The sequence below is a fragment of the Corylus avellana genome, chromosome ca7 (genome assembly GCF_901000735.1).
Source record: "Corylus avellana chromosome ca7, CavTom2PMs-1.0".
NCBI lineage: Eukaryota > Viridiplantae > Streptophyta > Magnoliopsida > Fagales > Betulaceae > Corylus > Corylus avellana.
In genome coordinates, this window is record NC_081547.1 from 8,989,107 (window position 1) to 9,001,991 (window position 12,885).

At 34.4% G+C, this 12,885-nt stretch overlaps 1 protein-coding gene across 2 annotated transcripts; it reads right to left on the reverse strand.

The window, feature by feature from the left end:
* Window positions 1–446: 446 nt before the first annotated feature.
* Window positions 447–11,165, reverse strand: LOC132186632 (uncharacterized). Of its 2 annotated transcripts, none has more exons than XM_059600619.1 (16): window positions 10,917–11,165; window positions 9,403–9,998; window positions 8,113–8,242; window positions 7,798–7,999; window positions 7,377–7,463; window positions 7,216–7,275; window positions 7,029–7,115; window positions 6,609–6,680; window positions 6,342–6,397; window positions 5,915–6,000; window positions 4,565–4,655; window positions 4,313–4,470; window positions 4,128–4,219; window positions 2,295–2,375; window positions 1,551–1,624; window positions 447–870 (listed from the first exon to the last, which is right to left on the reverse strand). In XM_059600619.1, exons 2-16 carry the CDS (start codon window positions 9,956–9,958, stop codon window positions 795–797), a joined length of 1,908 nt encoding a protein of 635 aa, XP_059456602.1. In that variant the 5' UTR covers window positions 9,959–9,998; window positions 10,917–11,165; the 3' UTR covers window positions 447–794. The 2 variants fall into 2 exon arrangements, with proteins under 2 accessions (XP_059456602.1, XP_059456601.1); XM_059600618.1 differs by having other exon boundaries at window positions 9,403–10,028.
* Window positions 11,166–12,885: the final 1,720 nt, after the last annotated feature.

The following is a 12,885-nucleotide window of genomic DNA, read 5'->3' on the forward strand; positions in this document are numbered from 1 at the left end:
CATGAAATTCTCCTTCCCCCTTTTCCCTTGAACTTGCTTAGAAAAATAAAAAATTACTAGCAGGTTTGTTATGATATAGCATATTAGTATTTCTCAATTGCTAGCTAAGGAGCACATGATGCATACAAGAATACTTGGTTTCTTTGGTCCAACAAAAATAAAAAATAAAATAGAAGAATACTTGGTGGCCAAACGTTTTCACTCTTTCTCAAATATTAACCCACTCAAAAAGAACGTCTTACTTTTATATCACATCAAAACACTTTTTCTTTTTAAAAAAAATATATAAATATTACACGTGCCAGGGCACAGTGGATAACAACACCAACTTTACTCCAAAGAATGTAATAAAGATGAAACAATAATTTCGTAATTAAATTTTATTTCCAATCTAACAAATTAAATATTTCACAAGATGGTAAGAATCATCATCTAAGCATCTCAAGTGGCCCAAGAATAATTGGAGGCACTTCGTATTCTACCACTAGAACTACTGCACATTTTTTCTTTTAATCAACTGTATCCATCCACATCCCAATTGTTCTTCACAAATTACCCTTTTCCCAAGTCTCAGCTATTCGATTACATATATGTTACAAAGAAATCTGCTATGATTTCAATGTTTCTGTCATCAACAGGATCCCATAACCCATATGATTGATACCCCACTGGTATGATCTTCAGCTTCCCATCATTAATTAGATGCACATCTCTCCGTAGACATTCATAGGTGCACATGACAGAAATCAGGCTTGAGAACCATGAAAATTATTGTACACTATTCTCAACTTCTTCTATACACATCCTTGGTCGGTCATAGCATGAGCAATAGTCAAAAAAGCGGAGATGACTGCTCCATGTACCAAAGCTCTGTTAGACAAGTAAAACAAAGATAATAAGATAAACAGATATAACTGCTTGTTTGATAGTACTTTTTAGAAGGCGCTTTTTGCTTTTTGATTGTAATGTGACGAAATGCTTTTGATTTTTTGTTAAAAAGAAAAAAGAAGCCCTAAAAAGCTTTAGCAAACAAGTCCTTAATCTTTTTGGGTAAAATGACACAATACAATATCACTAATCAGCTATTACATTTGGGTTTACACTTTCCAAGCCATTAGAGCAGATAAATAGATAAGTTGTGTCCAAAAAACAATATATTAGAGACTTGGAAGAAATCAAAACCCTTTAATATCCATTGCAAGGTTGTCTAAATGGGAACCAAAGTCATTAAATGGTGACCAGTTCCCTGGCAGCTAAAACCATAAAAGCAGAGATTTTTCACCCAGGAAGGCAGAGGGTATTGATTACTTAGTTCCGGGTCCACAATAACCAAATATCACGGTATCTTTCATCAAAATGATGCAATGTCTATTTCTCACTCGAGTAGATTATTATTTATTAGGCCAAATACCAAGCTAATTCAATTAGAATGGGATTTTCACACCTAAGGCACTTGCAATAAGTACACAAGGACAACACGAGCACGACCAACTAAGATAAGCACATTAACAGACAATCGCCATGATGGCGCAATATGAAAAAACACTTACTCAGGACTCTCCTTTTGATAACCAAAATCAGTTGCTGCTTTGATGGCTCTCTGGTAAGTCTGTTTTATTGCTTCCTGCCAATAAAAAATTGCACAAGGGAGATCAGAAATTATTTTAAAAAAAGAGAAAGGAAAATGCCACATCAGCTCAAGTTCTAAAAACAAAAGGCGACAATGTTGACAAATGGAGCTACAACAACGTTCTTACTAAATTTTGTCCCCATAGAGGAAACTGAACAACATAACTCTTTCTCTCTCTCTCTCCAAAGGGTTACTTAATCCTGTTTGGTTACATTTTCCTAATAACAATCTTTTCTTTTATGTGCATCTGTTGGTGTACGCAAAGAGGTACAGACAATTTTAGCTGCATCACAGAATAGGTCATACTAAAGGGTCTTGAGGCTTGGATGTTCTAATCTATCTGAAGAACTTCACAAACAAGTATGCTTCCAGTGATCCATCCTCCAATAATATAGGTTCAAAATGAAATTTGCAATAATCAAGGAAATGCATCAAACTCAATCTAGTGAACCCCTTTGGCTTGAATGGTTCTGGAGTTATTTTTCTGCAAAGAATGTGAATAATCCACTTCTGAACAAGTCGATTATATAGACTTTGTTGGTTGGTGAAACTGCTCCAAGCCATAAGAAGTGGGCACTACTACTTAGTAGTTATGAACTCTTGCAACTATTTCAAGTTATGAAATTATCCATAGCACCAAGGATGAAAATATATAGAGCCTCACCTGCAATTTCGATTCAAAGTCCTCTGCTGACCAATTAATCAAATTACACTCATGATTTAATTCAAGTTCTCCAGCGACAACCTGCTACCAAGTAGATTACATATTTAGCATATGACAAACTAAATATATAAGAAGTGAGAAAAATAACCAGACCCTTATTAACATGGAATTGTAACTAAACAGTCAACTCTGTCATCCACATTCAAGTTGTGTCACATTCAATGCAACTAAGCTTAAGAACACATGGTCGTAAAAGCAAAAGTAAATCAGTAAAGTGGTCAAAGGGTGAACATAAATAACTGCTTTGGTATTTTATATATATATATCTATATTACCCAAACATTCGCTACATCTCCAGCAGTTCTAAATTGCATTGTGGTTAGATTTTTGTAAGGTATGCCAAATACTTCAACAAGATTTCTTTTTTCTTTGTTGAGCATCAACCTAATGATTTTTAATGCCAAAAACCGTCAGGCAGAATGACAACTATAGATGTCTGCTTTCCTATTGAATTGAAACACTGGTAGGTACAACATGTAAGAACTATAAGTGAGGTTCAGTAAGGACCCCTACCAGTCCATAAAGTAAATTTACACCATTCCACTACTAATTGACTTTTCAAAGCACCATATATTTGGATTTTATCACCGCCAAATAGTCAAGTCTAAATAAAACTGTTGAAGCAAAAAGATTCAACAGTAAAATGACATCCAAAAAGATTCAAGTTTTAAACAGTAAAATGCAAATTCAAGAGGGGAAGAAAAAGAAAGAAAACGCTTCAGGATCTCCTTGAAAGATCTAAACCGAGCAATCAAATTATTTGGCTACATATCAGTTGAAACGATAAAATTCAAACCATTAAAATTTTGATTTAATGAATATCAGGAGTCCCTCATTTTTTTTTTAAACTGCAAGAGCCTATGGAACTCTATTGGCAGGTCAAATTAAAATTGCTACAAAACAGATTATCAGACTCAAAGGACCGTTTTAAGAGAATATCTTTGGCCATATAAAGCTTTGTGACTCTCACTAGGCAAACCAAAGTGAAACTGCTTATAGTCGAATATGCTGTCAGACCCTCAACCAATGAGAGTAACATGGTTGGCGTTTAACTGCTGCACTTCCTAAAGGAATTGGCCATCCCCTTAACATAGTTATCCACGGCCAATCCACTACTATGACTGTCTCAAACTGAATACAACTACTTACCACACCTTGTGCCATTATAAATAGCTACTTCTTATGTCTAAGAAAATTGACTCATTTGGTTTCAGAAAGTACTTCCATGAGAAGCCTACTAATTTATGTTTTGAAATTCGTTTCCTTCACATCCCTATTATATAAAGTGGAAATCCCATCTTCATCTCCAAATAAAAGCTGGGAAAAAGAAACAAAATAAGCACTGACATAATCCAAAAAAAAAGACTTGAACTAGAACAGCAGCAAGTTCAAAATAGATTTAACACAATTCAAAAAGGCATTAACTTTGGCAGGCACTTGGTTGATATGACAAGAAACTCAAATGACAATTTACTCTGAGAATTTTTATACCTCCCAGAAACTTCCTCAAAAAAATAAAATCAACTTTCATAGAAACCGAAGTTTCAGGCTTTGCATCCTTTTTTATTAAAGATTGAATTATAAATCTGTGAACTCCATAATATATTACAGATGAAACAAGTTGGCTTTTATTTAGATTAAAATTGAATTAAATGAAAGCACGATAATCAAAGCATATATATGAGTGTGCAAATAAATTTCATCTAGTATTGTTCTAGCACATGGTAAAAAGGGACATCTATTATGCATAAATTGGAAAAATTGAAATCGCACCCCCCCAGCACCAGCAGCCATTGCAGGAGCAATGAGGATATTAGCTTTTCTCAGAACATCAACTGCCTCAGGGGTACAGGGCATGTTTGAACCTAGTATACAAAAGATTGTCACGTGGTTACTATTTGCAATTCTAAAATTTAAAATTAGAAGAAATCAAAAGCCATAATGCATCGGATTACTACCTTCTACTAGTATACAGCAACCTGAATTGACCAGATTAATTGCATCAGCTTGATCAATTTCATTTTGGGAAGAACAAGGAAATGCAACATCACACCTTTCATTCCAAGGTTTCGCTTCATCATAGTACTTAGATCGAGCATAAGTCTTCGAATAGTCCCTGCAGATGCCACATGTATAAACATGGCCAGCTTAAAGCTATTAAAGATAGCAATTTGGTGAACAGACATAAAAAGACAGTTGTAAACACACACCTCAAACTTCTCTGTTGAGCTTTGATATCTCTCAGAAATGATATTTTCATGAAATCAAATCCATCCTCATCCACCAAATACCCCTTAGAATCTGTTCATTATTTTGTCAGAAAAGCAGTCATTTATAAGACTTCATATCAGTATACCTACTCATTGAAAAATCTTAAACCAGTCCTAATTCCTGAAACGGAATTAAAGTTATATTATAGAAGAGCTATGAGATTAGCAAAAATGCTGACCAGGTTCTTCAAATTTTATACCGATTGAAGCAACATTACAAAGAAGATCTACAAAATTTTATAGGCACCAAAACTCTCGGTTTTATCATGAGGCACACAAAATGAGATGGACAAAAATTCCTCTTTTTTTTTTTTTTTTTTTTGTCTAATGATAGATGCAACTGGAAAAAATAATTCCTATGTTATTTCAAGTCAAACTTTATCAATTTTTACAATATTAGATATAAAAGCAATCCTACCCAAGAGAAGAGAAATGAAATTAGATTATTGCTAATCCAGTGTTGACCAACTTTACGTTCCAAGATAAAGTGTCCAATTGAGCTTTAATTAATTGTTTGACAAATTTATGTCAGTTAAATTTCCTTTCAAATGTGTTTCCAAAAATTCGTGATATCAAATACTTAAGTGAGATTCTCAGTAAAATAATTAAGTTGCAGTAAACTAGAATTTAGATCAAGTATATAAACCATTAAAGTTTCAAAATTCTCCACCTTAATCAGTCATCTACATCCACCACAGATCAAGTAATAAGTTAGAAAAACCAAGCCACTATGATAATATTTATAATTTCATTAAAAACTTCAATATGATTGTATTGCATCACTAGTTTGTGCCAAATCGATTATGACATAATAATTTCACGCACCAACTCTTATTACCAGGACAAAATAACATACAAGAACACGCAGATTGTAAGGAAAGATCACAAACAAGTGTAGGCAGAAACGCCTATTAACCATAATTACTTGTCTAAGCAAAAAAAAATTAAATACATTTAGCTACCTTACTTTCAACGCACAATGTGACTAAACTTCCAACCATGAACACAATTTTGCACGTTTTCTACAGAAGCAGCAAAATCACTGCTATGTATAAAATCTATGTTCTTTACTAGAGATGGGTGCATATCACATATTCCAGGCCAAAAGCACTTTTTTCCCTTTAAATCAACAGGTGGAATTAAAATAATTGAAGGCACCCTAGTAAGTATCAACCCCATCATGTGGTTAAGTGGAACTAACATATTTCGTACTAACATCTTGAGAAGCATATTTCTCTGATTACCTATAAAAGAAAACATATTTAGTACAAAAAGAGAAGAAAAAGTTACCAGATACTGTGATGGGAAGGGCGCCATATACAATAAGCTTCTCAAGAACATGCAGTGCGATCTTTCCAGAACCACTTACAACACATCTGGGGAGAATTCAGACAAATGTTTCAAAATAGCAAACTTGCATGACAACCTTGAATCAGTACCCAAATTAATAACATCATGAAGAAGCTCCTTTTCAGTAAATCAAAGGTAATAAATTGCAAAAGAAATGTGAGAATACAACATCCCATATTTATATGAACTTCAAAAACATGAAAGATCTGTATCTGAAACAGAAGGCTAAACCTCCATAAGGCTATCAAAATAGTGAGAATAAAAATGCCGTGCCCTACAGTAAATATGGTAGAAAATTCCTAGACTATGCTATCAACTTCTAGAATCAAGACTATCTTTGAAAAGCTCACAAAGTTGAGTAAGAAACCTTAATCCTTTGAGTTCTTTGTTCATATCTCCAAGCATGAGCTGAGCAAAGAAAACCTGCAGAAGCATCAGAACATTGTTCACTAATAAAACTTTTGAAAACAAGACATACATAGGGAACTTATTACACCAACTAGAGAGACAGATACTTAGTATAGGGGATTTCACACAGATGGAGGTGCATAGTCAGCCATGCACGCATCATTGCATTTACCCACTACCACCCACCCACACACAAAGATCATCATAGAGTAGAAATATAAAGTACCAGGCCATAGCCAGTAGCTTCAGTTCGAAGGCTAGAGCCAGACCAAAATATCCTTGGCCCTGTAAAACTTCCCTGCATAAGTAATGCATACATATGAAAACATAAACATAAATCAATTAATTTTCTTTCTGTGGTGCATAATCACAAGCAGTAACTAAAACTATTATTTGCACGCATACATACACATATATGCATGTGTAACTATAGATTTATATGAAGAAGAATCACATGATGGGTAACAATATCACATAAAAACCAAAGAACATTCATAGTAGAGGTTTAGTTAGATGATGAACATTGTAATTTTTTTTTATAAGTAGATGATGCATGTTGTATTTTCAAGAAGATGAGGAAAACAACAAGAAAGAAGGAATATATAGTATACTTCAGAAATAAGCATGTTACAGGTGTTTTAAGAACCTGAAAATGACCAGCTAGACGTCTATATTGTCCAAACAGATACCCCATTTCCCGAGTACCAACACCCATCTCCTCTGATGGAAGATCCTGAAATGGATACAGCAATAAATCAGATATGTAGATTGAGGCATTGACAATTCATACAAAGACCAAAGCAGAAAGAGCAATGGAATTTTCTTCTAGTTACCTTGTCAGGACCCAAATAGCGATATATCTCATTCATGAAACTTTGGCAAAAGCGCATAATCTGCCCAGCTTGCAAGAGAAGTTTTTAGAGATCCCAGGAAAGGTTCAAAAAAAAAAAAATTTATAGTAGCAGACCATCAGTTAACAGAATGAAGCTTTTACCTCATTATCACTTTTCCCTTTTGGATCAAAATCGCTTCCACCTGCTGCACCTCCTAGTTTGTATGGAGACAATGCATTCTTTAAAGTCTGTGGATAAGGCGAAACTAAGACATTATAGAGCAGTCACAAAACATATGTTACTTCCAGTAATAAAGCCTCATCCTTGTTCAAGATAGGATGTACCATTTATTTGACTTATACTATTACTATAATTATTTTTGCTTGGTAAGATTAAACCTAACAATAGTGTGAGACTTGGCTAGTAGCAGTAATTATAGAGTTTTTAAATACATTCCTTCAAATATGCAAATCAACTTAAAAGGGAATGATGGAGAAACTTGATAAAGTTTTGACAAGAACTTTGCATGGTGAATTATAGGAGAGATGTCAAATAACATGAACACCAGAAATACACCAATACCTGCTCAAAACCAAGGAATTTGGCAATACTTAAGGTCATTGATTGATGAAAACGGATGCCACCCCTACATGGACCCAATGCTTGGTTAAATTGAACCCGAAAGCCTCGATTGACATGTGTCTCACCTCTATCATCGACCCATGGCACTCGGAAAATAATAATACGCTCAGGTTCTAACAACCGCTCCATAATGTTGACATAACTGAAACATATCAAAGCCACTTCATAAGATTTGTCATAAACTTGACAGTAGACTACTCCTGCTTTGGATGGTGAAGGACAAAAGTAAATACACTTCATTTTAAAGCAACTCACTGAGAATTCTTGGCAATCACTCTTTCTAAAGCATGAACCACTTCTTGCACTGATTGTATGAATTCAATCTCATGAGGATCCCTTTTCAGTGCAGCTTCAACGATTGATCCAGCAGTTTTTGACATAAGGGCTTCATTTAGGAGAATTGCCAAAATAGCCCAAAGGGAGAAGTTATCAAAAAGAGAAAAGATTATGTGATGCAATTATGTGGGGGATACAAAGTACGTTTGCAGACATCCATTTTTGCAAAAATTTCAAATAAAATCTTGTGTCTTGAGTTTCGATTGCAGAGAAGCAGCGGGGATCAATTAGAAAGCTCCCATACATTCGTTTAAATTTCCTAAACCCAATCACTGGATAACAACTTAGAGGTGCTCTTATTTCACATTACAATGACCAACAGAAATCAAAATCACTTATGCGTGCAGTGGAATGAGATGTAGGTATGTAGGACTAAGACGTATAAACTCAGTCTTTAGCAATTACAATCATTCTGAATATTTTATCTTCCTGAAGACAATAATCTAATCGACGTCTGTAAGCGCAGGCGCCCCCACGTGTGTGTGTCGTAAGAGAGAGAGAGAGAGAGAGGAAACAAATGTATTGCAGTAGGATTGTCAGACAGCAGCAATAATTCTCAAGTCCTCTCTCACTCGAAAATTTCCTGCATTCTAAAAGTATTAACAGTGGTCTAATTAATCAAGGCTTTTGGTTCCCTGAGATCCAAAAATTACAAAGGTCTATGACTATTGTTATTTGGAGAGAGAGAGAGAGAAATGTATTGTAGTTAACTCCTCTCACAACAGTGACCATTCTCAGATCACCCTAGCATAAGTGTTTCTCTTGTGTACTTGGGTGTGCCCTTTCACTTTTTATTGAAGTTCATTTACTTATCAAAAAAATCATTCATACTGAGATCTAAATAGTTTAAAGCTCAATTGCCGTGTATCCTTATTAAACGGAAGTTAGAAGACTTGAAACTCAAGGCAAGCAATAAATTCCCAGCAGAATGATAAAGGAATAAATTCATGTCAATCTTACATCTAATGTCTTTATAACTTCGTCCTCTAGTGAACAGAAGAAGACAAAGTTCATTATATTCCAATTAAATTAGCAAAAATCCATCAATATAAGAAAGGCTGAACCCCCTCCCAAAAATAAAACAAAAATCAAAAGCAAAAGCAGAGTAATAATTTCCATAACGAAAACAACAAAATCTACAGCCTATGGCGAACACTTAAAAGGTTTCAATGCAAGCCCAGTAAAAATTAGCAAAACTAGATGACTAACCTTTAACATAGATTGGTTTGTCAACAATAATCTTATCCTTAGAGGCCATTTGGAGACGGAGAGCCTCTTTGTGAAGCAAGCTATTGTTGTGTTCTTCCAGCGCGCTCATCTGCATATTTCGACTACCTTCATTCCCATATGGATTTCTCCTATGCTTCCTACCATACTCTCTACATACAGAACAAAAAATTCTCGCTGTCCCTTCCTTCACATCAACATAAGCCCATTTGTAGGTATCAGCCCATTCCTCTCTCCATCTTTTCACAACCTTCTTCTTTCTTTTTGATGCTTGCATCTTTGACATATCTTGATCATCACTGGGGAGCTGAGAGACCATTACCATCTGCTTGGTCTCATCATGCTCTTCTGAAGAAGGTTCTCGCGGTGGGCCACCAATCAGTGGGGTGTTAGCAAATGAAGCATCATCCCCCGGGCCAATTTCTAAATCTAACTCTTCTCCTAGCTCCCTGACCAAGTGATGTCTCTGTGCCTGCTGAATCAGGTTCATATCATCCATAGTGGAATTCATCCCTACCCCACTTACCGGTAGCAACATTCAGCATGACAATTTTACCACCACCTTAAATTCACCCAGTCTGTTAACAGAAAGACACCACATCACTCGCCTGGCCAAAACTTTCCCAAGCAACTGATTAATATACTAATTAAATAGAAAAGAAAAAAGAAAATTGAAGGTTTGAGTCTAAAATATTTCATTAACTGGATTGATACTGAAGTGAGCCTAATAACATCAATAGTCTTTAGTTGGATTGAATTTTACATTTTTCCAAAACCAATAGAGCACAAAGTACACAAAACCAATAGAAGCACAAAGTACACACAAAAGATTATTCATAAATTAAATGCAACAAACAACACTGCCCATTCAACTCATCAGTAATCAAATCACGTTAATTAAGTGAAACACGAAATACAGAGTCAACTGGCCACTGTATGTGAATTCAACGTACATTGTGCCATAGAACTGCACAAACCTTGAAACTTCCGAGTTATCTCTAACACCAATACTCAGTTTCCACACCATTTAGAATTCAGACTACCATACAAACCTTTTGATTTCAAAAACAAGCTAAGAAAAGAATTTCACAAATCTACATCTGTAATTATTTGGCAAGAAAAACACCCACAAGTGAGCCTAGCAGAACAATTCGATATGTTTTAGGCAAATTGTTGTAAACCAAAGCAACAAAAAACAGAAAACCCAATTACAATTTCATTTCTACTGCTCAATTTCTCAGTATCCAAACTAGTGTCCTCAAAAAACACTCCAAAACTCAAATTCCAATCAGCCAGTCAATTGTGCCCCAAAACCCACAAAAATTCAAAAATAAAAATCGAAAAAGAAGTATTCAAAACCCACGAATTCTTGGGAAAAATTTAAGAACCCCAGAAGCAAAAACAGCGGTAATTGTTAATTTTTCATAATACCCCGAACTTATTTTCCTATATTAAGGAATACCCAGAAGTTCAAACAAAGAAATATCATCAAGTACCTTAATTATACAACAGAAATATATGAACTTTGACACTCCCAAGTTGCAGTCTGAGAGTGGTCCCTGAGCACTTTTTCAGTTTCTTCTGCAAGACTCGTTCTTTTACAATTTTAAATGCCTTACACGAGGAAAACTAAAGAGTGAGATCGTGCTCCTCCGGATTCAGATTCTTGCTCCTCCTATATTCACTGGTTACAGAGACACTGTAGCAGTAGATGATAAAAAGAGAGAAGCTTTTTATGTGAAGTTTCCTTGGACTACATAACCGTAATTTTATTTTTATTTTTATTTTTTTGGTGCAAAATTTTTGGGTAAGACGCGGACTAGGTGGGCAAAAGTGGCATTTTCTGATTGACAAACTTTTCTTGGCCTTTTCTGGGGCGCGTGTCACACTTTCTATCATACGGTGGAGAAGCGCATAGACCGTTATGACCCATTTATTTATTTATTTATTATTTTACCAAATTTTCTTTTTAATTTAGTCAAATAATTTTTTTTTTCAATTTCGTCTATTAAAATGACACGTATCTAAATTATATAGTACACCTTTAATGCAGTTATCAATTCTTTAAAGAGGCCACAATTACAACAAGCCCGACCAAGAAAGAATTACGAGCGTAAAACAAAAAAAAAAATGTTGATTTAGTTGGAAAAACTATATTTAATATATAATTTATCCAACATTAAAAATATTAAATTAACAATTAAAAAATAAAAAATAAAGCCATTACATTTGGATTAAAAAGACCTACATCTACCTAAGTTCTATAACTTTAAGTATGTTATTCCAATTATAGTGAGAAATGGATTTCATAGAGGCTTACAGATAGAGACCCATCAGTTTTAGCTAAAGAAGTTAAAAATGTATGTGAGAATTATATGCTTTATTAAAAATACATGTGAAAATCACACACTTTGGACACGCCAATTGTAAAAGATTGAGTTGAAGAAAATTCTTCCAATAAAGTTTGGAAAAAAATTTTATTAATTATTTTTATTTTTCTTCTTTTTAAAAGGAATTTACTTGAAAAAATTATATATATACATATTTCAAAATAACAGAAACAGGTATGGACCATTTAAAATTATCAATATCACTTTCAAACCAACCCATGTTTCCAATGAATTTATGGAGCAACACATAGACCATTATGACCCATTTATTATTTTTGCCTTTTTCTACTTTTGTTTAATAAAAATTAAAAAATTAACAATTAAGATGTGACCAGCCAACCCAGTTGGGGCTTGAGGCGGCCACCCCTTAATTTTATTTTATTTTTTGACTTGGGATGGGAACATTTTGGGAAAAAAAGAAAGAAAGACAAAATGGTCGAATTGCAACAATTTAGAAGTTTAGAGGAGGCGGATAAAGTATCACTTTTTAAACATTAGGGTTAAAAGTGCAAATGAGTAGATAGTTCAGGACGGTAAAATATATTTCCCTAAATAATTTACTTGAAAATTTATAATTTGTTTCTTCCAAATAACAAAAAATAGGCATGGATCATTTCAAATCCCCTCCCCCACCTTTTTTTTGATGGGCAACAACTATACTTGCAACACGGATAGAATTTTACACAAGAAATTAGGGGCCCAAAAACGATCTAACTTGACCTTCTATTTAAGGTTGAGCCTAACACAAAAGCCTGCTCAGAAATGCAGAAATTAGGCTCAGTTGTACACTCACACAGGAAAAAGAAATCATAAGATACAGCCTTGCAAGTGTCATTTAGTTTCCCTCACTTTCTCAGAAATTGATAGGCCCATAAGTTGATGAAATTACATTAATCTAATCCTATTATATATACAAGAAGTGAGAAATGGATTTCACGTAGCGGCCAAACAACTAAGATGTGTTTTTCGTATCTCCTTGTCCTCCTTTTTCTTTTTTCCTTCCCTTGAAAAAATTGAAGAATTTCCCGGTGACAAGCAAAATAAACAATTACCTGCAAAATTAGTTGGACTTAAC